Source organism: Carettochelys insculpta, chromosome 19, assembly GCF_033958435.1.
Source record: "Carettochelys insculpta isolate YL-2023 chromosome 19, ASM3395843v1, whole genome shotgun sequence".
NCBI classification, from domain to species: Eukaryota; Metazoa; Chordata; order Testudines; family Carettochelyidae; genus Carettochelys; species Carettochelys insculpta.
The window spans coordinates 11421770-11446261 of record NC_134155.1 but is presented as its reverse complement, the minus strand read 5'-3'; the positions used below and the strand labels follow the sequence as shown (position 1 = coordinate 11446261).

The following is a 24492-nucleotide window of genomic DNA, read 5'->3' as shown; positions in this document are numbered from 1 at the left end:
CAGGCCGGCTGCGGAGTGGAGGTGTGAAGCACCAAGCCTTGCAGCCCAGGATCAGGCATGCTGGAGTCATATCCTGTCCACAGGCTCTTCCTGGGGGGGAGGGAAGGGGTGTATCCATGCGTTGATGCTCCTTCTCCCCCGAGTTGGAGGAATGGCAGTGCCAAGCAGCACTTCCTGGAGGCTTTTCCTCTGCTGCTGTGGCTGTTCAGAATTGCGGCCAGTAGGAGGAGCAGGCGTGGTGCCTGGGACATGGAGCCACATATGCCCTGAGGGAGCTGTGCCAGGTAAGTGCCACTCCCATTCCCCAGGTCGTGAGCCCCAGACCTCTCCTACACCCCCCTTCCACTCCCAGCCCTCTTCTGTACCCCTCTCCCACTCAGATTGTCTACCACAGGCCCTGATGCAGCCTCCCACCCTCCCAGGCCCTTCAGCCCACTTCTGTACCTTTCCTCCTGCCCACACCCTATGCATGCGTCCTAGCAGTGCCCTCCTACACTAAACCCCTCATTTGTGACCCTATCTCACAGCATAGGGGGGTCCCACAAAATCTACTAGCTCTTGCCGCCCTAGGCTTTGAGATAGGTATGTGAGAGAAATAAGGGAAGTGTCTTTTTCTTCTCTTTTCAGTCAGGGTACGTCTATACAATAGCCTACATTCAATATAAGCTACACAATTTCCTCTAGGTTACTTCGAGTGTGGTTCAAAATAGGCAATTTCAGCATTTGGCACTGTCTGAACAGCGCCAAACGTCGAAATAAAGTGCACTTTCGAAACATCCCTTACTCATCCTGCACTGAGGACTACAGGGCTGCCGAGATAGCGCACCTCTTATTTCAGAAAAATATTTCAAAATGACAGGCGCATGTCGAAGACACGGAGTAGCTATTTTGGTATACCGAAATAGCTCTCCCATGTGGATGTAGCCTCGGAGACCACATCAGTGAGAGTGTTGGGTTGTGGCTTGTTTTTTTTTGGGGGACGGGGGGGATTGTTTTTTATTTATTTGTTTGTGGGGTTGTTCGTTTCTCGCTTATGTGGCCCCTGAATGACTTTTTTCTCTGGCCCAAAAAGGGTTCCCCAACCCTGGTTTAAATTAATGGGAAGTACACTGATCATACTGATTTATGAATAAGAATGACTTGTATGGCGTTAGATTACAGGGCTACAGTTACTGAACCTTTACAGGCATTTATGGTGTTAGACACAGCTCCAGTGGCAGTGGCCGGGCCCTTATCTCGGTGCACTCCAAGAGATCTGCTCTTGGAGAACACCGCCATGTACGTACGTGCGTGCACGAGTGTCAGGAGAGCTGTTTGCACAAGCCCTAAAAGGAATGTGTAGCTACAGTGAGTGGCTGTTGTCAGCTGGCACCCAGTCAAGTCATTTCCCAGCAGAGGGAGGGACTCGGGCTGCTGACATGTGTAGCTCTGCTTGGGGGCGGTGGATAGCAGGAGGAAGGGATGGGCTTGGCGCGCTGCCATGCAGACAGCCTGTTTTCCAAGAGGCGGTCCCAGAGCCATGTGAGCTACGGGGGAGTGGATTACTGAGAGCGCATCAGCATGAGATCTCTGACCCCAGCCACTCGGAGAGCGTCTGGCAACTGTTCTTTGGGCGACATTCCTTCTGGTGATTAAATCTTGGTAGCTAATTAGTCCCAAGTAACTGCACTAACTCACCTGGCGTCACAGTCTTCTCTTGCCTGGATTTTTCGCTCACAGGGGGGAAGGGAACAGAGTCTGAGCCGGGACCCTTGTGACGTACAAGACATGGGTTTAGAGACCAGGGAACGGTTTTCCAAAGGTACATGGCTCTGTGTTCTTCTTGCACCCACCGAGCCACGTGGAGAATCCCGTGGAGATGTCTTTGGAGGGAGCTCCTCTGCGGAGGGTGGGTAGCGGGTCTTGTGTGTGCACGGAGGTCTACGAGGATTCTGTTGGCAGGATTTTTCCTTTTCATTTCTCCCTCACTGACACTGCCAAGCGACAGCTCCTACTCGGCTCACGTGGGGGCTGTGCCAGTCTAGATTTTTTTTTGCGGCTGAGAATAAGAACATGCGTCTCCCCCAGTCTCCTCCGCCTGCTCAGAAGCCAGAACATAGCTATCGCGTGTGAAACGTTACATTGTTTTGTAATGAACCTGCCAGAACCCGATGAGAATCGGCAGAATAGTGGGCTTCAAAATAAACAAATGGCTTTTAAGCCACAGCAGCCTTACAGGATTTCAACTAGATTGCCTGAGTTTAGAGATCGGAGCTATAATACAGTCAAGAGATCTGTCCCCTTTGATCCCCATCTATAGTAGTCATAGAACTCGTGATTTATCTGTGTTTTATTATCTTAGTGCCTGCCATGTGATTTCCATTATACGCCTCCGGGTTTAAGGGGGTTTTGGTATAATTTGCCCATTTTAAAAAAAATAAAAAACTTCTCTTGGCGTGAAAGTATGAACTCGTAAAAGATTGATTACCTTGGACAAAATCCAACCATGGCCTAAGGCTGAATCTGGCTAATTAGTATAAATTAAGTTGGGTTCAGTTTTAGGGTAGTTGCTTTGTTTGCATAAGGGGAAGAAAGGTCCCAGTAATGGCTGTGCCTTGCTTAATATAGTTTTGACTCTTCTTTGGTGTAAGAAGGAGGCAGGAGCCACCTCACTGTAATGCTTTGGTGTTTAACTAGTTAAGAGCCCCATCTTGGTCCCACCAGACTAGTTAAGCAAGTGTGAAAGCTTTCCCAAGCAAGTCTTAAATCACTTTACCTTTGCAACTGCTATGGGGGGAGGGGGGTCAAACCAGGTCTGGAGACATCCCGCTGGTAAAATTGAGTTCTAGGTGCATGTATTCTGATGATCATGGGGCTGATCCTGCGTGAGGCAGAGCAGTGGAAGCTTTGTCTTGCACTTTGCAGAGTGCTGAATGTGTGTGGGAAGAAACTCCCAGCAGGGGCCATGTGACAATTTCAATTTTCAAAAGCACGTGTGGGGACTTAGAGATCAGAGTTCCTGTCACTTTTGAAAATGGGATACCTGCTCCTGCAGCCTTGAAAATGGGGCACTCTTGCAGATTTTAGTCATTACTACTTAATAGGGCTATAATTGAAGCCTAGGGATTAAAGCAGGGGTGGGGAACCTTTTTTGGGTTGGGGGACCACAGACTCATAGAAACATCAGTTGGGGGCCACACAAATTAGATGCACACAAAAAAGAAAATAACCAAAACCCTCACACTATGGGGGCCAGAGCTGTGGGGTGAGGGTGGGAAGGAGGGTGGAGGAGCAGGCTAGGAATTGGGGGTTCTGGGAGAGAGGGTGCAGAGTGGGCTGGGGAGGGGTGATCTGGGACAGAGTAGGGTGCAGGAGCAGGCTGGGAGTGTGGGTCTAGGCGAGAGGATGGGTGCAGGAGGCTTTGGAGTGTGGGGTGTGGAAGGGAGGGCACAGGGTGGGGATGAGGGGTCTGGGAGGGAGGGGGCAGGTGGGGAGTCTGGGTGGGAGGGAAGTAGAGGGCTTGGGATACAAGGTCTGGGATGCAGGTGTCAGGGTAGGGCTGGGGGTCTGGGAGGGAGGGGGCAAAGTGGGGAATGAGGGGTCTGGGAGGGAGAGGGCAGGAGCTGGGTGCACATGGGAAGTCTGGGTGCGAGGGGGTGTTGGAGAGGGCGTGGGGTCTGGTCAGGGTAGAGGTGCAGGGTTTGGGGTGCAGGTTTTGCAGGAAGCAGTCAGAGTAGGAGTGGGAGGATGGGTGCAGGAAGGGCTGGGAGTGGGGGGGTCTGAGTGGGAGGGGGTGCAGGAGCAATCAGGGGCATGGGATCTGGGTGTGGACATGCCCTTAACTTCTCATGCCCACGCGAACATGGCTCTGCTCCCCTCCCTCTGCTGCGAGGCACCTCCCTCTGCGGCTCTGAATTCCGGCCAGGCCGAACCTCCCAACAGTGCAGCCAAGGCTGCTGCTTCTGCCCCTGGCCTTCCCCTGGCTGGGGGAACAGCAGCAAGCGGCGGTGGAGCCCAGAGCTGATTCCTGCCCCCCAAAGCCCACTGCCCTGGCTTGCCTGATCCAGTTCGCAAGGCTCGGGGCTCCAAACCCTGCACCCCACTGAGGGCCGGATGCCAACCAGCTGCAGCCCAGATGCAGCCCGTGGGCTGGGGGTTCCCATCCCTGGGTTAAAGGCCTCTCTTTATTCACAGCCAGCACAGAGCTGGAAGGCACCTGTAATTAGCCATCTAGAGCTGAAAGATTCTGCACTCCGTTAGCAGCATCCTCTGCCTCCCTCTGCCTTAAGGCTCCAGAAACTGGCAGTATCTGTGAAGATCTTCCTGTGTGTCTGTCTTTCTGTCCGTCTCTCCCTCCCCTCTTCCCCAACTATCTGGTGCGTTGACTTCAAATTTACAGTCCACTAGGTTCTGTAGTGGTGCTTTGTTTGCTGTGCCTTTGTGTATTGGGAAGACTGCAGTGACACGGCACCTTGTCCCTTCTCTGGTGATCCATGTATTTAAGGGTTCCAGTCCTCTCTTAGCAGGTGCTAGCAGAAAAGGACAGCATATGTTTTCTTTTTGACTTGACTACAGCGTTTCCCTGTGGCACGTAGTTCTGCTGGCCCTTATCCATCCCTCCTCCGTTAGTGGCTCTCTTTCAGGGTTGTGCTGCTGAGACATACTGGTTGATACTGGTGTCTGTGTTTCTTTCTTCTTTGAGTCAGGTGGAGGTTTTCTCTAACCCTAGTGATTTCTCTTCTCTTCACTTCACTTCAGAGTGCCCAGGTCACCCTCAGAATAGGGAAAGCAGTCTGCCATCCCAAGTGAAGATATGTTGATACGTTAATGTCTTAAGGCTTGGTGTAAAGGCAGAGCAGATGACCTTGTCAGTGGACTTGTGCCAGCTGTTAGGGTGGGGAGGGTTTACTTGCCTTTCCCAACCCACGGTGCTGTTTTACTGTGTCAGCCCAGCCCATGGCCACCAGGCTTCCCTTCTCCAGATTATGGGCAGCAGATCACTGTAATTACAGCTTTATTGGCCACCCCCCTCCAATGGCCAACACAGAGATCTCAGACCTCCCCTGACCCCATGCTGCAAAGAGAGTTGTACCCATTCCACCCCCTCTGCGCCCTTTCTATGGCCTTGCTTTTGGATTTGATGATTGATCTCTTTAGGAATGTAGAAGAGAGGTGACCTGAGGCTGAAGTCTGGAGCTGAGAGTGACTTCTATTGCTCTCAAGGCACTTTAGAGCACAGAAGCAAGGGACACAGGTTGGGCTAGAGGAAGGAAGTGGAAGGGGTATTCAAGTTTATGCGGCTGCTTTGGCGGCGTGCCCCTACTAGGACTCTGAACTGGCAGCTTTGCTGCTTCCATCCGCTTATGTTTCATAAATTTTGTATGTGCACTGCATCCGTGATTCATTTGCCGATGTCCTTAAGAGAGCCTCTTTCCATGTTAGCATTTGCCACGCACGTACGGTCAGAGTGCTCTGGCATGGAGCTTAGGAAGTCAGCAGGGTGGAAGCACTGTGCTGGGAAGGGGCTGACTTTCACATTCCACACGAATCAGCTTCATTTCTTGGGTCTTAATTTCTGAGCTTTCTTGGGGGCGGAGGGAGGAGGAGAGAAGCGTCTGGTTGTTTGGAAAAAAATAACCCTTAATGGACATTATAGTAACTTAGACTCATTCAGGTTTAGGAATCTGGGTTATATTTGCAGGGAGCTAAAGGGGTTTTGTGCAAGAAATATACGTATATATATACACACACACACACACACACACACACAGAGTTATTTTTCTTCCCGTTGCCATTTACAATCCTCCCTCCTCCCTTCTTTTCTACATGCTTCGACCCTCCCAGATCAGATCTGAGGTTTAGATAATGGAGAATGCAAGCAGCTAGTTTTCAGCAGTGATTGTGCCTTGCATTCTAATGGGTCCCAAACTGTGCCCATACAGAATTCGCTTCAGTGCAGCCATGGTTGGGAGACAGAGCCGGACTCAGAGGAGTAAACAAGTCAGATAGCACTTTGAGGAGGGGAAAACCAGGGGGCTGACACTTTCTCTTATGAAAACTAGAGTAGGATCTTTAGTATTCGTTGAGAGGAGAGGCGATCCTGGGTTGAGAAGGCCTCACCTGAAAGATCCTGTGTGCAGTAAACTCCTTGGATTTTGAAATACCTGCCTTGGAAGGTCTGTGTTTGTCCTGCTGGGATTTGAATCTATTGTTTTCAGGAGTCTAGGTAATTGAAAACTGAGAGCCAGATTTGCTGATTGACCCAGAAGTGAGCAAAGTTTTTATGTTGGACCTCACTTTTCATCCCTTTAATTAGAAGCCCCACCCTCAACCTATTTAATGTAATCCAAACTGATGGAAATTTCAGTTAGTTTCGTATGAGTAAAAACCCTTTTGGGCACATGTAAGAAAATAAGTTTGTAGAATGTAAAAACTTCATTAATCAGTATATAAAAGTGACTACAGAACATAAAATCAGTTACAGGACATAGAAACAGTTACAGAGTTCAACGTTTTTAATGAGATGGATGAGCTTGAGACCCAGCAACTGAGCGTGCTAGGCCCCCTTGTGAAATTTCATGCCCCCACCTCCCTCTTTGCAGACCCCTGGACTGACCAGTGTCTTCCATAATCTCCTCTCTCACCTTGCTGCTCTGATCTCTCCTGCTGGCCTATCCGAAGTGGCCCAGAGAAAGGTGGTGTTCCAGATGGTATGACTTGCACAGCAGAATCGAATTACTTGGCACGTTAGAGATCTGGCTGGAAGTCATTTCACTGCAGAAAGTGTAAGACCTGATCCCAAGAGGGGCTGAGTGCTCCAAACTCTCATGGGGGTTAAAGGGAGTTGTAGGTGGCCATCACTTCACTGCATCCAGCCAGCAGAGAAAGAGCCCATTTCCTTACTGTCGTCTTAAGCAGCTTATTCTATCTCCTAGTTCATTTGGATCACCTGCTACTAGGATCAGCCCGTAACAGGGTTTTCCTTATTGCTCACACGTAGCATTGCAGAGTTTGCCACGTGGCTTATGGGAGGTTTTCACATTGCCCTGAAGCATTCAGCTGGAACCACTGCCAAAGAGATGTGGTGCTGATCCTGTCAGACCAGAAGTTCACTCTAATGTTGCAAATCGTACATTTCTCAGAGCACAGCTTCATGAGTTTTGCAGCAAACTGCTACTGTTTTGTCAAGAAAGGGGAGGAGGCAGTTTCTTGCACAATAAATTGTTGTGTTGTGGGCTTCTCTTTATTACATCAGCTGTCCCAGTGCCACCTATTCCAGATTGTAATGAACACAGTTCCTGCAAGTTTTGGTTGACAGATCCAGTAGTTTGTAGCCTAAACTATATGCAGAAACAACAGTATTAGCAAGCAAATGCTAGGTGAGACTATTCTAATGTGGGCCACAATTTGTCTTGGCTATTGCCCCGTGGATTGTGCGGCTCTGTTAATTGATGAGTAAGGGCCCACACTTGCGACGTCATAGGCGGTCAGTGCATTGCACAGCTTGGACTTACATTTTGAGTAGGTTCTTGTACTTTCAGGGAGAATAGTGAAGAATGTGGTTTTTGGTAATGACTTGAACAGTCCCTGGCTGTGTATGTAAAGGGTAGGCCATAGCACCATTACATCGCTAGGGTGACCGTAGTCCCTGTGCTGAATACGGGATACCTGGTAAAATTGCTCATGTTCAGGTGATTTCAACAGCAATCGTACAAACATTGAAGTTAACATCAAGTTGACTGAGCCCCCGTTAAAAAGAAATACTGCGTAGTTGGATTCCTTTTATTTACCTTCTGATCCTTAAGACATTCAGGTTCAAGTAAGGAGAGAGACATGCACACACTCCCATATCTCTCTCTCACATGGGAGGGGTGACAGACCCAACCCTTCCTGCCTGGCAGTCTCTGCCCTCCTTGCCTGGCTGCGCTCCCAGAATGGAGCTGCCTCTGCTGGTATCTGGCATACAGCATCTTCCTGAAGTAACATGTGGACAGAGGGAGTACAAGGTCACGTGTCCCTCGCCTCCAAGATTTCAGCCAGGGTTCTCACCAGAATGTGGCCAGCAGCAGCCTTTCTGCAAAGGGAATGGACGGGAGCTGCTCCCAGCTTCAGGGAAGATTGGGGGACGGGAGGAGGGGATGATCTGGCAGAGGTCATCTCTTCCCCCTGCCACCATTCTGATGTGGCTGGGAGCACCTTGTCCCTTCCTGCCTGCACATTGTCAAAAGAAAGCTCACGCCTCCAGGCGTCTGCTGGCCTTCAAGATAACCTAGCTGCCTCCTGTCCCATGGCTACAGCATGTGCAGGAAGGGGTTGTGCCCTAAGACTGCACTGAGCTCCAGGGAGCCTGACTGCAGAGGCTTCAGGCAAGCCCCCTGAGTGGTGGCTCAGCAGAGAGGTCCCTCAGGGAGGGAGCAGGATCCAGGGATGGTGATGGGTTGAATGGGATGCTAAGCCTCAGCCACAGGATCAGCTGTGGAGCCTGCAAATTCAGGGTGTGAACAGGCTGGAAATTGCTGCCCAGCTCCTGCTGCTCCAGAACTTAGCTGAGGGGCAGAGAAGCTTTCCTGTGCCAGCGCTCTGTGGGGCTTCAGGACGTGCAGGGCTTGGCTCTTCCTGGCCAGCGTCCTGGGCCAGAGGCTTTCCCAGGATATTAGCCCAGCCAGAAGCAGTGGAGGAGGGAAGGCACCTGCCAGGCAGGCTCTTGGTGAGCTCAGTGCTCCAATCAGGGTCTGGTTTCCCATGCAGCGCTGGGAGCAGGACGTGCTATGCTGGGGGATATGGAGCAGTAGTGGGGCTGGACTGGGCAGTGAGAGGGGACACGCATAAGGGGCTGATGGGTGGACAGCAGAGGTGACATGTAACTGGTCAATACCTGGCACCTGCCTGCACTCACTAACCACGGCAGCCAGTGCCAGCCAGAAATGAGAGGGGAGCAGAGCCCTGCTGGCCAGACCAGCAAGGGGAGCAGCTGGCCCCATGCACTACATTTTCACCCCATCCCCCAGCCTTGCACTCCCACCCCCATTGTCAGCCACCCTCACTCTCCACTGGTGGGCAGGAGGTTGGTGAGTGGCGATCCAGCGAGCAGCAGGGCATCCAGTGCTGATGGGGAGGGGGACAGAAAATACGGGACAATTTGCCAGTTTGTAAGGAAAAAACAGGACATTTGCAGAAGGCTTTAAATAGAGGACTGTCCCTTTAAAAATGGGACATCTGGGCAGCTTTGGGTTCAGATTTTCAACACTGATTACAGTAAACTCTTTCATATCCAGCTTTCTGTCATTGGAAACTCTCAAATACCTGGCATTTTAACCGTAAGTAAGTTTCAGTTAAGTTTTCCTTAAGTACAGTATAGTGAAAATAAATACAAATAAATACAGCAAATACTGTATAAATTCGCAGGGCATATTACTGCTGTTGTGAGTAAATAAAATACTCCACATACATTTTTGTTTGTTTCTTACTGTCTAATCTTGGTTTTCGTTAGTGTTATACATTGCTAGGTCTACCGCTCCATTATCCAGAATACTTGAATATCTGGCAACCTCCCAGTCCCGGAGCTGCTGGAAATGAAAGATTTTACTGTAGTTGTGTTTCAGTTTTTTGGTTTTTGTGTTTGCTTTTTGTGCCCAAAATCCGACAACATAAAAGGTCCTGAATTTTAGACGGGAATGCTCGGCACTTTCTGGGTATTAGGACCCTTGAAGGCATCTCAAATTGGACACCTGAAAATAGAAGGATGTGAGGTCACAAGACACTTTTGAAATTCTTTGCCTTCGGCGTACAATTAAGTACAGAAGATTTCAGTGATGATAAGAAATACACCCTACTTAAATGTGGGGTGGGCAATAGTTTTGGATGGGGGCCACTCCAAGATTTTGGTAGGTAGCCAAGGGCCGAGCTTTTCTGTGGAGAGGGTGCAGAGTCTGGGATAGAGGATGGGTGCAGATGGGAGTTTGGGCTAGGGCACTGGGGTGCAGGAGGGGTGTGGGGTCTGAGAGAGAGTTTGGATGAAGGAGGGGGTTGTGACCTGGGGGGTATTGGGGTGCAAGGTCTGTATGGAGGTGTGGGGGAAGGAGATGATTCTGGCCGGGGGAGGGGTGTTGTAGGGGGTGTAGGATGTGGAGGGGGTTGTGCCCTGGGGGCGGGGAGGGAGGGATTTTGGTGGTGACCTGGGGCAGGGAGGTGGGGAGTGGGAGAGGCTGGAGTGTTAGAGGCAGGGTCCAGGAGGCACTAATCTAGGCAGTTCCCGGCCAGCAGACCAGTGGGACCCTGGAGCAGGCTCCCTTCCTCCTGCAGCCCCAGGCTACTCAAACAGCTGGAGGCGTGTGCTTCTCTGAACTGCGCGCTGCTTGCGGGTTGGGAGGGGGAGACTTCGAGTGCAGGTCCCATCGGCCACAGTGCTTGGGTCAGGGTGGGGGCAGTGCTCAAAGCCCCCCCACCCCACAAGGGGCACACAGTGTGTAGAGGGAGCTGCCAACTGGTCTGAGCCTCCTCCGGTTGCGACAAGTGGAGAGTCTGCGTCGGGGTCCCAGTGGGGCAGGCCGCAGGCCAAATCAAGAAGTTTAGTGGAGCAGATCTTGCTTACTTAAACCAGCAGAAAGAAAGTGGCAGGATCTCTCTACAGTATTTAAGAAAATCCCTCTGGTTGGTGTATGTTTGTTTGTTCTTGGAGGTTTTATTTTGTTTTGTTTTTTCCCTGCCTGGGTCATTGATAAACTTGCCTGTTATAAGTCTTGGGGTGAGGAAAGGCAGGAGCTTTGGTTTTGGCTTGGCTTTTATGGAGGTGGCACGTTAGTAGATGGAGATGATAATGACAGGGCTTTAACCCTGCTGTGAAGGAAAAGCTTTTTTGAAGAGGAAAGTTTTGTTACTTTTCCAAAGACAATCAGACTCTGGAGTCTCCTGTGTCCTTGGGAAGTTCGTTCCCTGGCTGGCTCCCTTCAACAGAGACTGCTTTGTCCCCGTGTCTCAGACACTACGTCATGGGTTTGGTGATCTGTATTGTCCCAGCGAGGCACAACTGTCTTGACAATTCACATATGAAAATTTAGGCCTTTGATGTAGCTGGGGCTGGTTCCTAAGTGGGAGTTCTATAATCTGAGGGGATGTAGGCTACATTTGCAGCAGTTTATTTTGATGTAAGGCTATTAAAAATTTCCAAAGGAGAAATATTTATTAGAATGATTAAACCTAAGTTTAAACACAGACCCCTTACTTACTCAGACCTCCGGCTAGCTTGAGCTAAATTAAGACCTCATGCAAGCAGGTGCCATTCTGTTGACAGCTACAGAGTTGCATTTACTTATGTATTGTTTGATTTTTGACTCATTAATCACTTTGTCTTTGGTGCTGTGTTCAGATGTTGGCATCAGTACTCTTTTGTGGGGAGATGGCATAGCATTGACCAAGCAGAGCTGCATTTTTTTTTTATGGTTATCACCAGCCCTCTCCCTTACTCTGAGAATGGAAAATGGGTAGCATGACTGGAAACTAATAATAAAGTGAAGACAACTGGCAGAAGCCAGGTGGGGATCATTTGATGATCAGTTGTTCTGTTTGTTCTCTCTGAAGCACCTGGCATTGGCCACTGTTGGAAGACAGGAAACTGGGCGAGATGGACCTTTGGTCTGACCCAGTATGGCCGTTCTTATGGCAAAGGCAATGACCTCGTCTAGTTGCAATGGATCACGTTTTTTATTTGTATTTCTGCCAATGCTTTCTTCATCCTGTCCTTAGACTTTAAAGAGAAAGGAGAAGGAATATGAACATGAGATGGAGCGGCTGGCAAGGGAGAAGATCGCCACCCAGCAGCGACTGGCTGAACTGAAGAATGAGTTGAGTCAGTGGATGGACATCCTGGAAATTGACAGAATTATTCGGCAGACAGTTCAGCCGGAGGACGACCAGGCATCTACCTCGACTGCATCAGGTACTGTTAGCTTCTCGGTTATTGCTCGTATGGCATTGCCTGGTGCTAGTTGGACATTGAAACCATATAAAACAACAAGAGTTTCCTCTTGGCTTTACCACAGACTTACAAATATGGTGGTTAGCAACGGAACCTCCTCCTTTCAGGGTCATTAGCACATTTAACTAACCCAGCCCATGTTCTGGTTTTGTATCAGAACTTGGAAGTGGACAAGTTTCCCCCAGTGAAAAGCTCCATTTTAGCCTGCACGGTTTAATGCTATCAGCAAAATTGCTTCCACAGCCAGGTACCTGCCTCCCCGTTGCCCTTCTGTGAACCATTGGTGCATCCAGCATGTGAACTGTGTTTTCCACGTGATACTTCAGGATTCAGATACGACCATGCAACATGCTTACTCATTAAAAAGTTCCAAAATAGTATGGGCTTGCAGAGCCCCTTTTAAATTGTGCTAAATGTACTAAGTATTTCAGGCTCTCTTGGAGGAGGCTGGAGATGAAATTAAATGGCACTTTTCCGATGCCCAGTAACAGGTGAGTAGTCATAAAAAATTGAGTCATAATATTTAAACCAATCCTCAAATCAAGCTTAAAGTAGACTGGCCTGGCGATGAGAGACAGAATTGGAACCAGATGACTGGAGTGCTAGTCCTTTGGGAACATTGTTTGGGTCTGGATTTTTGTCAGATTCACAGCCTACTGCTTGAGTGCAAAGCTCTGGAAACTCACTGGGACTTCCAGTGGCGTTGTGGGTGCTTGTCAGATCTGTAAGTCAGTCACAAAACTTCGTGGATTCAGCATTCTCGACCAAAGGGCACTTTTATAAAAGTTGTCCTTGGCCACTCACCTGGGAGTGATCATTCTTGCTCAAGAGTTCTCTGGCTGGACCACTCTCCCTTTTCCATAACTGGAGGGTAAGGAAACTAGCTGCCGTATTTCCCCATCTTGGCTTCTTGCCTGATCTGTGAGAAGGACAAGAGGTGCCAGTTGATTAAGTAGCTCGTTGGAAATAAAATAAGAAGAGTCCCAGTTAGTTAGGGTTTGACCTAGTCCTGTAACCTTTAAATGTTCAAACTTGCATCTGTTCTCCATGTGTCTATTCTTTATCACTGTCCCTGGGCATCTGTGAAGCTAGGACGGCATTCACCTCTTGTAAGGAGAGTACTGAGTACTGTCTCTGCCCCCGTCACAAGAGGCAACTCTCACTGTCTGATTTCTTACCCCCTGCCGGGCATCTTCAGGGCCCCACTCTTAACTGGGACATCTCACTTTGCGAAGCTGCCTTTGACCTGCTGTGAAATTCCCTGTCTTAGCAATCTAGTGGGAGTGGGGAAACATTGGTTGCAAGGATTGATCAAACCTGTGTTCAAAGGCAGATAATTGAATCTTAGGGAGCAGAATTTGATAGGAATCAGGTTTGAAACAAACAGAAAGAAGTATTTCTTCACACAGCGCAAAGTCAGCCTGTGGCACTCCTTGCCAGAGATCGTTGTGAGGGCCAGGACTTTAAAAGGGTTCAAAAAAGAGCTAGATACATTCATGGAAGTTAGGTCCATCAGTGGCTATTAGCCAGGATGGGTAGGAATGGTGTCCCTAGGCTTTGTTTGTGAGGCTGGAAATGGATGACAGCAGAGGGATCACTTAATGACTACTTGTTCTGTTCACGTCCTCTGGGGCAGTTGGTATTGGCCCTTATGGGAAGCCAGGATTCTGGGCTAGATGGACCTTTGATCTGACCCATTGTGGCCGTTCTCATGTTCTTAAACTGAGTGTGGCTGTGCTACTTTCATGTTTTAGAGTGATAACTCAGTCCTGCAGGTGGAATCTGTTCCTCCCTTTGGGTAGGCTGGACAGTCACGGTCATCCTCTGCAATCTGTTTACGCCCCATTTCTTCCTTTCATTTTTTCCAGAGGGTGAAGACAACATTGATGAAGACATGGAAGATGACCGGCCTGTGAACTCGTTACCAAAACTCACCCAGCGCCCGCACTCCGAGCTACTGAAAGCTGTCCCTCCGAATGCTGCTTCCCACCACCCGGCGGTCTTGCCTCAGCACCTGTCTCTCCATCAGAAACAAACCCCACCTCACGCGCAGCCTCCCCTCCAAACCCAGGCACTGGTCCAGCCGCAGGGGATTGTTCCCTCACAGACTCACATTGTGGCGGCTTCAACGGTGCAATCGACTGTTATTGCCCACACCGCCACCACCCACGCGTCGGTCATCCAGACTGTCAACCACGTGATTCAGGGTCCGCAGACCAAACACATCGCTCACATCGCACCTTCCACGTCCAGCCCCGTTCAGCTAACCACTGCTGCTCAGCCTATCGGCCACATCACTGTGCACCCGGCAACCATAAATCACATGACCCACCTTGGCCAGCAATTACCCATTTATCCTCAGCCTGTGGCTGTCAGCCAACCGGTTGTGAGTCACATCACTCACACAATTTCTCACCAGCAAGTGAATGGAACCACAAACCTAGGCCAGCAAGCGGTGATGGCCAAACCTGCTGTAGGAACCCAAGTTGTCCACCATCAACAGTTAGTTGGGCAAACAGTGCTAAACCCGGTAACTATGGTCACCATGCCTCCGTTCCCTGTGAGCACACTGAAGCTGGCCTAGAACAGGAAGCCAGCTGGCAGTCATGGCAGGTCACCTTTCCTGAAACTCCATACATTCCAGCCTCGTCCGATTCCAAGGCAGAGAAGTGCAGGAACTCTGAACAGGGAAGAATAACACACCCAAAGGTTGGGACTGCTCAGTCCATAATGTTTTAACTACCAACCTGACAGTGGTAATGAGAAATGGGGTTTCTCTGCACTTGAATTTCTCTAATCAGAGAAAACTTTAATGATGGTTGTTCATGGTGATTTTTTTTCCTTTTACGTGTAATCAGTGAAATATGAATATGACGTTCTTAAGACTTTAATTTTCCCCTTTCATGTGTTGCTTCTTTGTAGAATAAAAAAGGCTGATCTCGCTATTGAGACATGGAATAGAATGGGAAAAAAATCATAGAAGTCTATATTTATATGTATATGTATCTGCCCAAAGCTACATATATATAAATAAATATAATGGTGCAGAAGGCCTTCGGCGAGTTTGATTGTTTGCAGGAGTATTAGATAACTTAAATGTTAATTTTTGGAGGAAGAAAGCAGTGTGTCCTCTTTTTAAAAGAAACCTTAAAGGCAGATGGCTTAGTGGACCAGGGTACAAATATTTGATGACAAATTAGAAGAAAAACACAAAGTTAAAGGTATTTCCCTTCACTATATTACATTTCAGTAAACCATCTAAAATCACTGTGACTTGTTATGGCATTTAAAGGAAATTCTCTGTCCTGTTTAATAAAAGGAAAAAGAATGCACAACTGGACTTCATTTGTTGGAATTTCATAAATGGATCAATTTTTACAGCTTTGTCAACAGAAAATTTCCTGTTTGTTATTTTCTTGGTTTAAAAATCTGTTTTATTTTAGGTTGTTTAGGATATTTTTGCTAATGCACACATTGATTTCACAGAACCCTCTGTGCTCAGCTCTATTTCAAGATTCCTCACACCCGTCCCATTCCCTAAAAGGACTTTGACAGAGGCAGTCGTTTTTTTCGAGTCGCTTTGCGATATATTTCCCCCATCAGGTGAAATGGAACGTGGGACAAGAAAGCTGCCCAAGATGTTGCGGTTGTGTTTTCCTGAATGTGACCCCATTTTAGTGCTGGATAGTGACTGGATGAGAAAATGGGTAAATACACATGTGAAATGCTCTGATTGGCAAGAGCATTTGAAAAAGTGAAATGGAATTTAGTTTTGTATAAGATACCAATATATTCCAGTAAATCAATTATAGAACCTGATGTTGTGTCTTCAAAATACAGTGAAATCTCATTAAATAGCAACTCCCTTTTTATTTGAAGTGACTTCTTTAAAACATCCCCACATTTCTGGTATAATTTTGTTTCACCTTTTTGAGGTGGCTGAACAAGACCCCACTGAAGTCAATAGCAAAATTCCTGCAGACTTCAGTGAGATATCAGTTTGCTGCAAGTACTTGCCAGTCTCTTTGATGGCTGCTTAAGATGTGTTTAATTATCTGTTGTTTGAATCTTCTGTTTCTTGTCCCACTTCCCATGCCGTACTGATGCTACTATTCTCCTTTCCCCTCTTTCTCGATTTGTAATCCTGATGCAGACAGAACTCCCACTGCAGCGAGAGGAGGTTTCTTGTGTGTCAAAACAAGTGGATGGTGGTCCGTATGTGAGCATCTGTCCTTTCTCTCATGTTACTGTCTGGAAATGGCTGGTAGTGGGATTGAAGGGGCAATTAACTCAACCTCCTTTGCCAGGGACACCAACCTAGATTGGGATGTGAGGAGCATGTTGTCTAGTGACTGGACCCTGTCACCATCCTTGCCACTGAGCGTGCACATCAGTCGAGAAACAGATCCTTTGGACCATATTGGTCCAAAATGCCCATTCAGTGGGACTTTCATCTGAGCAAGGACTGCAGGATATACAGGTGTTTACATTTAATCTGAAAATCTACCCCTAATTAGACCCAGCCTGGCGCTACCATTGGAACTCTTAGAAGCAGCGGTGCCACAGGCTGAACCTCTCTAATCAGGAACTCTCTCACTGGCAAACTCCATAATGCGGCATGATTTAGTTAGCTGGATGACCACTTGTCTGGCAAATGCTCTCAGCAAGCACCAGTCGGGTCCCCAGGGTGCCAGGTTAGAGAGGTTCAACTTGTAGCAGAGACCTAACAGTTTCCCTTGGCTGTGTAGACAAGGCTATCTCTCCTAAGAAATGGAACAGGCCTGTGTTTCTAAAACCTTGCATGAGGTGAGGAGGACAATTGTCAGGGGAAATAACCCCTCTTTGCACTAGTCTGGGGAATGGTGTTAACAGTTAGCTTGGCTTGCCAGCGCGCTGTCCGTGATGGAGCAGTCAGCTTGTCAAGTGTGTTAGGCCCTGTCCCGGAACCATCTTTATGTTAAGATTGTGGAGATCAGAGTCGCTCCAGGGTTATTTGCTCCTTTATACATTTGGGTGCTTTTTCAGGAAGGTTGTATTTCTTGTGCGAGTTGGAGCCTTTGATGGCCCACAGTGGAGATGAGAGTTAGCAGGACAGTGATTTCTCATCAGAGAACTTCAAAAGTGCAGACCAGGTGTGTCAGGGATTCCTGTGTGTTTAGGAATAACTGTGGGGCTTTGTTTCCTGTATCCTTGGAGAGATGAAGAGGGTATTGAGCTCCCTCCTGCCTGCTGGCCAGGTCCACGTGAGACCCTCTAAAGGATGATAAAAGAAAAACAGGAAGTCCTGGTTTTTGGTGACAAAGGCGACATTTTTCAAAAGCCAAGAGGCTCCCATCCAGGGGCGGGAGCGCCTTTGTATAGAGTTACTGTGATTACACATACGGAAATACTGCTAGTGAGTCCTTTGAGCTATGTGGAAGGCATCCAGGACCTTGCAGGACTGGACCCACAATTGTCAATATTTGCAGGAAATGACAATAACAGCACGTGCGTCTTTGGGTGCTGTTGCGTGAACACATTTTTCGCATGCATCTGCTCTCTCTCTCTTGGAAAATATGGCCCGGGAGGGGCGCATGAGAGCCTTTGGTAAAACACCCTGGCTAACGTACAGTGAAACAGACCACACAGTTACTCCTAAAAACCCAGGCCCTCCTGCCACAGTGTCTTCTCTAGTGAAAAATTGTGAGGCACAAAGGAAGTGCTGCTTTCAGTTTACACAGGGCAGCACGTTTTCTTGTGGGTTCCTTAAAGGCTTTTATTGCATGGGAGGGTCCTCTTGCCAGCCCCCGAATCTCCTACACCTGTCAGGAAATTAACATGTAATGGCGACAGTAGGTGTGAAGACACCTGTCAGTTCCTGTAATTTGTTCCTGCCTGTTGTTCCCTTCAGTGATGTGAACGCGCAAGGCTCCCCCGTCTGGCCAGCCCCGAGCCAGTCAGTGAGGTGAGGGCTTTGACTTCACTAGCACTTTTGTTGACAAAACTTCTGTGTGTGAAAAAACCTCCCCCTCACCAGTGTTCCCTGTAAGCTGAGCAGAGCCCCCACAGCTGGCAGCTTGTGTTTCCATTGGTAGTGCACATCCACACATATCTTGGTGCAGGTAATGACATTTATTCTGCCTGTGGACTGAAAAAAAGTAGAGGGACCAGTGCCCATGACCAACATTAACTTCCACTAACAAAAACAGTGGTGTGGCCCAGGCTGTCTTGGCAGGAGATGCTCTCTTGCCCAGGTACCAAGTGCTGCTCGCTGGGGGAGGTTTACTGATGCCTATGGGAGAACTTTCCCACAGGCATAGCGCGGTGGGAGATCATACAGACAGTAGATCATACAGCTTTGCTGCTGTAAGATATATAGTGTAACTATAGCCTAGACATCCCAGACCAACTCCTTCCTCCACGACAGTCTGAAATGCCTTTTTGCTTTTGTTTTCCTTTCTGTCCTATGGCGGGAATCCCAACCTCCCCTCTTCTGTCATTATTTCTGCCACTCCCATCGAAATCTTTCTCATTTGCTCTAACGCATCTTAGAAATCATTTTCAGTACTGTATTACAAGGGGCACTTTAGAAATTCTCTCCTCCTCTGAGATGTGTGTTTTCCCTATGGAGAAAGTTATATATAAATATATCTATATCTATATATCTGTACACTTCGGGCTTCGGAAGATCAGTGTGTCCCAAAAATAATAAATAAATATGAAGTTTACAAGAAATCTCTTCTGTTGTCGAATAATATTAGTGACTGGTAATCCTACCACAGAGAAGGCAGTAAAAATGGCTTTCTGGGACCAGCTGCTGCTGCTGTCGTTTAGGACCTGATTCAAAGCCCATGGAAGTCTGTGGAACGGTTTTCATTGACTTCAGTGGTCTTTGGATCAAGCACCTGGAGCTGCAGTGAGTCCTGACGTTGAAGCCTTTGTACAAGCCGTGGTGCACGTTTAACGTGACAACGGCGTGCAGCTTAGGGTGTACTCTGAGTCAGGGTACTGAGAACAAGCCGTGAGGCTTGTTGGAAGCTCATCTCTGACATTAACCTGCTGTAGAGGCTACATCTAGATGCAGTTTAGTAGGAATAAATCAAACTAACTTTTAAAAAAATCATGTACTCAAAAAAAAAAAAAAATTAAACCCAAAACCCTAGATTGGGGCGTCAACAACCTTTATGGGGCGAAGTGCCGAAATTTGACCTTTTGTCCTCCATGTGCGGTACAGGTGCCAGTGATACTTTTTGAAGTCACTAATAGCCCTACTTACAACAGCTTCAGTAATGAATGCAGTTGCAGAGTTTTACCGCGTAGGTGGTGGTTGGTAGCATTAGCTAGTCTTTTGTTAACCCACAAGCGGTCTGGCTTTGAGCAAGCTTCCAGCAGCATGGGGGAGCAGGGGTGGGGCTGAGCTCCCGCCTCATGTACCGATGAAAATTGGCTCATGTGCCACTTTTGGCACCCATACTGGGAATTGTTGACCCCTGCCCTAGAGCTTGTAGCTAATGCATTAAATATGACACATAAATATTCTGACCTCATGTAGCTGTAAATCCAGAGTGGATTTTAAGAGATTAGAATCTGGTCCCATTTTTCGGCTTTGAACACCTTTGTGGAATCCCTTCCACTTGTGCCAGGTGGATGTCAGGTGTTCCCATTCTGGTTCGGGAGTCTTCTACACCCACTGCATTCCCACTGGGCAAGGCTGAATGATGACAGACCAAGCAATGATCACACACAGAGTACCCTGTTCTTAAAGGCGTTGCTATTGTCCCACCTGGTATTGGACAGGCTCTGATTTCTCCCTTTCGTAAACTGCAAATTGCTAGTGTTTTATAAAATAGATCAAAGCAGCCTCTATAGCTCTGGAATAATAAATAATAATAATCACTTGATGTAAAAAATATAGTGTCTGGAATTTTTAAAAGACTAAGTTACTTAGAAGCACAAGTCCTAATGATGTTCAGTAGGACTTCAGCTCCTAAGTCACTTAGGCCATTCTAAAGATAGCTCCCAGGATGCACACAGAATGTAGCATGTGCTCGAAGATTGTGCTGGCTGCAGAAAATACCTTTAATTGACCCAGATTGGAGTGAGGGGTTCAAGTTTGCAACCTGTATTTAATTCGCATGTTCTCATGTATAGCTCCACGGTTATCAATGGCTGTTTTCATGTAAGTACTGCTCAGTTTGACCAGGGCTGGGGGTGGGTGAAGAATCAGCTTTCCTCATCAGTTCATGAATGCAGAGCTCATGAACTTGGGTCAGTAAGCTCAGATGGCCCTTGTAAATTTACAGCCTGATCCTGAAGTCTCGACTCAGCCTTTCTCAGATAAAACTTGCGTTGATTTCAGTAAAGGCTCAGAAGAGACATTAAGGGCAGGTCTACACTCGACCTTAAAGTCGATTGTAGATACTCAATTTCAGCTACAGCAATTATGTAACTGAAATTGACATCTTCAATTTATTTAGCTGGCCGTCCTCACTGAGAAAGTCGCCCATCAGCCTCCCTTACTCCTCCTGATATTGAGGAGTACAGGCATGAACTGTTGAACCCTAATAGTTTGATTTCGCACTCCTTACTAGGCATGCAAAATTGAACTCCGGAAGAGCAGCCCAGTCAGAGTTGATCTTGTAGGTAGTGAAGAAATACCCTTAGATGTAAGACCTGATCGTGCAGTCACATACTACCAGTTGTAGTACTTAATACTGCTAAAGCTCCCATTCATCATGGCCATGCCTGGTAACGCAGCAGCCTTCGGCTCCACTCCCACACCGGCTGGAGTGCAGATAGATTGCTCCATATGGGGACCAGCAGCCTCCCTGCACGATCAGGCTGTCAGTTGCTTGTGTGATGAGTGCAACTAGTACACTGAAGTTTCCAAAGTGAAAACCTCTTGCGGCCCGCAGTGCTGCATGAAACAAAAAGAACTCGTTTGAGATGAGGCTAAGTCAGACCCTTGGCTTTAACTTGCCTGTCTTAAACAGGCCTTCTTTCTTCTGGTGTTGAATTTGTAATCAGGTAGAGAAAGAGCAGGAATTTTAATCACTAGCGATTGGCAGGACAAGGGGGTCTGTTTTTCTGAGCTGGCTACTAAACATTTTAGGTACACTTGAAAGCTAGTTTTGACCAAAAAGTTTCGTGTAGATGTTACTATAATGTAAACAAAAATGATTGTTACTTACCAAGGCTTTTCTGAAGACCACCTATCTAGAAGGAGTCAAGTACAGCCTTTGTGCTTTCCAACAGAAGGTGAGGTTTTGATTTGGTGGTTGGAAATGATCCCTGGCCTTCAGCCTGCAGTTAAATCCTCCCTTTGCTCGATCATCGGTGTTCTCATGTCTCAATGAAAGCAGTGGTGCACATCCAAAGCAATAAACCCACGGCTGGGGATGGGGCTTGGACTGTGGGCAGGGTTTTCCTAAGGTCTCAGTAAGTTGCGTTGCTTGTTACTGTCCTAGGTGAGCCACCTCTGGCCATGCTCATGTCAGGATACAGCTGTTGTTCACTGTCCATCGCTGGTGAGAGGTTTGAAATGCTCAAGGAGTACCAGATTGGGGCCCTTTAACAGGACACCTTCAGTGATGCTAATTAGAATATAAATGTATTTCAGTTAAATTCCATTGTAGAATGGAAGATGGACAACCTCGCTACCTAATCGCATGCGTATTGCTCTCTACATGGGCAGCGACAGGTTGTATTGACTGCATCATGTGCAGGCATGTCTGTATAAAACAATAGGACCCAAACAAAACCTCAGACCCAAACACTCTCGATCTTTGAGGAAGATCAGAGCAGGACCCAAAGGTTTGTGTCCAGGCCTCAGTTTGATTGTGTGTGTGTTGCCACATTCTAGTTAAAAGTACAGTTTGGTACTAAATTCTCTGTGGTAAGACTTTAGCTCTAACAACAGCAAAGACTAAGTAAAACCACATACCACTGTTGGCATCTGAAGGCCTCCAGATTCTACTAGTCCATCACTGAAATCCAAATGTTTGCAGAGCCTTAAATCCTCCTTAGAGGGAAATGTAAGTTGGGAAGAAAACAGAGCTCGTTGGGGGCTGTTCTTTGCTTGTTTGTGTACAAGTGTCCTGTTGGGTGGGAGGGGGAAGACCAGTAGCAAAGCGTTCTAGTTATTCAAAGCTTGCTCCTGCATAGTTCCAGGCGATGGGTGTTTTGCCATTGTCCTCAATAGATGCAGGATCAACCTTGCATAATGCGGGAACAAAGGAAAGTTAATTCTTATTTTTCTTTCTTTTTTTTTTCTCTTTCCCCCACTGTAGACTATGATGGACATGAAGTTCCATCTGCAGCTGCTTCTCTAACTGCTTATGTACAGTTCATTCAGGTGGGCTGGTGGGAGACTTGACTACCAATTATGATTTAGTTTATTATTCTGTCCACAAAATAGCAGGTCCAAAGATCAGACTGGGCTGTTGGATTCTAGTGTTAGACAATTTGTCTTTCCATTGTTGTGTTTTGGGTTTTGTTTGGGGTATTTTTGTATTAAAAGTGGCCTTTCGTAACAAAAATAAAAAGAAATAAAATAAAATGCCTTTGAGTGGGTTAGATGGAGGTGAGATTCTGTTGCTGCTTTTGTTAATGTTGGTGTGATTGTCCGTATGCACGCCTGTTTATAAACGTAGAGAAGTTCAAGCAAAGATTTTCTTGTGTCTCTGATTTTTGTATGTAGCCTGTGTCTCTTTTGGACTGATCTGCATCCTGAGTGAATTTTTCTCATTTAAAAAAACAATGTGTGACAATTGTTTTTGGGGGGGAGGGGTGGGCACGGGGATTTGAAGAACATCGCTGCGTGTGTCTGGGGATTTGGAGGTGGGGTTGGGGTGGGTTGGGGAGAAGACTCAATTTGCCTCGTGTGAAAAAGATGCATTTGATGTGTTTGTTTTTTCCCCTCTTGCTTTCTGTGATGTATAATGAGAAGGGTATTAAATAAAGGTAAACATTTCTTAGCTGGGTGCCAAAGGGAGGCAGTCTTGTGAGGGTGTTATCCAAAGCCCGGTGAAGTCATTGGAAGTTTTTCCATCTACTTCAATAAGCTTTGAGTCAGACCCAGAAAAGTCCATTTCAGTACTCCCTTTCTGGTCAGTAAAAGCAGTTTAATGGAAGTTAAGCACATGCTTAGATGCTGTGCTGAGTAGGGATGGATTTGATCACAGATATAAATACTTTGCTCAGCGGTGATGCCTTAACTCTCTTGTAGTCAGTCAATGGGCATTGAAAGTGCTTAGCAGCTGCTCAATCCTGTCACAATCAGGCCCTTACAGCTACGTCTGTACTAGGTAAAGTAAGTCGACCGCAGATACTCAATTCTAGCTACAGCAATTACATAGCTACAACCGACATAGCTGTGCTCAGCTAACTTGGTCGTCCCTATTGTGGGAGGTTGACGGGAGAGTTTCCTCATGTTTCACGAGAAGTACGAAGGTCGAGAGTGACTCCTGAGAGGTTGAAGTTGCACGTCCATACGAGACACAAGAAATCAGCCTCCGGAAGATTGACCCTGAGCGGGTTGATTTTCCAAGCTAGTGTAGATGTGGCCTAAGACTTTGAAGCTCTTTCAGAGTAACCAGTTACCCATCGTAACCTTTGTATTGTTCTTTTTCAAGAACAGTGGAATTATAAAAAGAAATCAATATAAAAGTCCCCCCCTGTGAATGCAGGAGACTGGATTTGACCTTGTGAGGTTTCTTCCAGTTCTATGCTTTTATGAACCTCCCCCAATTTCCTTGATCTGCTTTCAAGCTCTCAGCCTTTGTACAGACAAAAATGGGTTCCAGCACTTTTTATTTTTAGATTTTCTTCTTAGTCAAAGTATCATCTTTTGGAACAGACATAGAGAGTTAAGGGAATGGGCATCTTTTGTAAATGGATTATTTATAAGACTCTTTCCTATTCATGTTATCGGAGGGGTAGCCGTGTTAGTCTGGATCTGTAACAGCAACGAAGGGTCCTGTGGCACCTTATAGACTAACAGAAAAGTTTTGAGCATGAGCTTTCGTGAGCACAGACTCACTTCATCAGCTGCATCTTGATGAAGTGAGTCTGTGCTCACGAAAGCTCATGCTCAAAACTTTTCTGTTAGTCTGTAAGGTACCACAGGACCCTTCGTTGCTGTTTCCTATTCATGGCTTTGTTTCTCATCCGCTTTTATAGTATTTTTTTAAGAAGTCTGAAGCGTGAAAAGCCAACAAGATACCAGGACAGACGCACATCAGTTAAGTGTAATAAGGGGCAGTGTTTCAAGTGGATGTTACTTTTTCTCATTAAAGAGACGTGAAGATGTTGATCCTTTTCTGAACTTGAATTTCACATGTCTACAGATTGCAAAAAAATGTCTGTGGCCTGATTCTCACTTACCATAAGGGCTAATCACATGGTCAGAGCAGTGACAAGGGTCCTTAAAGTCATTGTTAGTGCAGTTTATGCCTTGTTTAAGACCTCCTTTATGCTGCTGCGGTGGTGTTACGAGACCTTAGTGTGAACCAGAATAAGTTCCGTTAATTTGATGCCTTTCCTGGTGCTAATTACATTGT

General features: G+C 47.2%; 1 protein-coding gene across 2 annotated transcripts in view; it reads left to right on the top strand.

The window, feature by feature from the left end:
* MNT (MAX network transcriptional repressor) overlaps window positions 1-22683 on the top strand; it is an 88223-nt gene extending 65540 nt beyond the window's left edge. For both annotated transcript variants that reach the window (XM_075013901.1, XM_075013900.1), the window contains 2 exons: window positions 11722-11914; window positions 13822-22683. In XM_075013901.1, coding sequence (XP_074870002.1) covers window positions 11722-11914; window positions 13822-14537 — 909 coding nt within the window. In that variant the 3' untranslated portion in view covers window positions 14538-22683. The remainder of the gene's footprint in view (window positions 1-11721; window positions 11915-13821) is intronic.
* Window positions 22684-24492: the final 1809 nt, after the last annotated feature.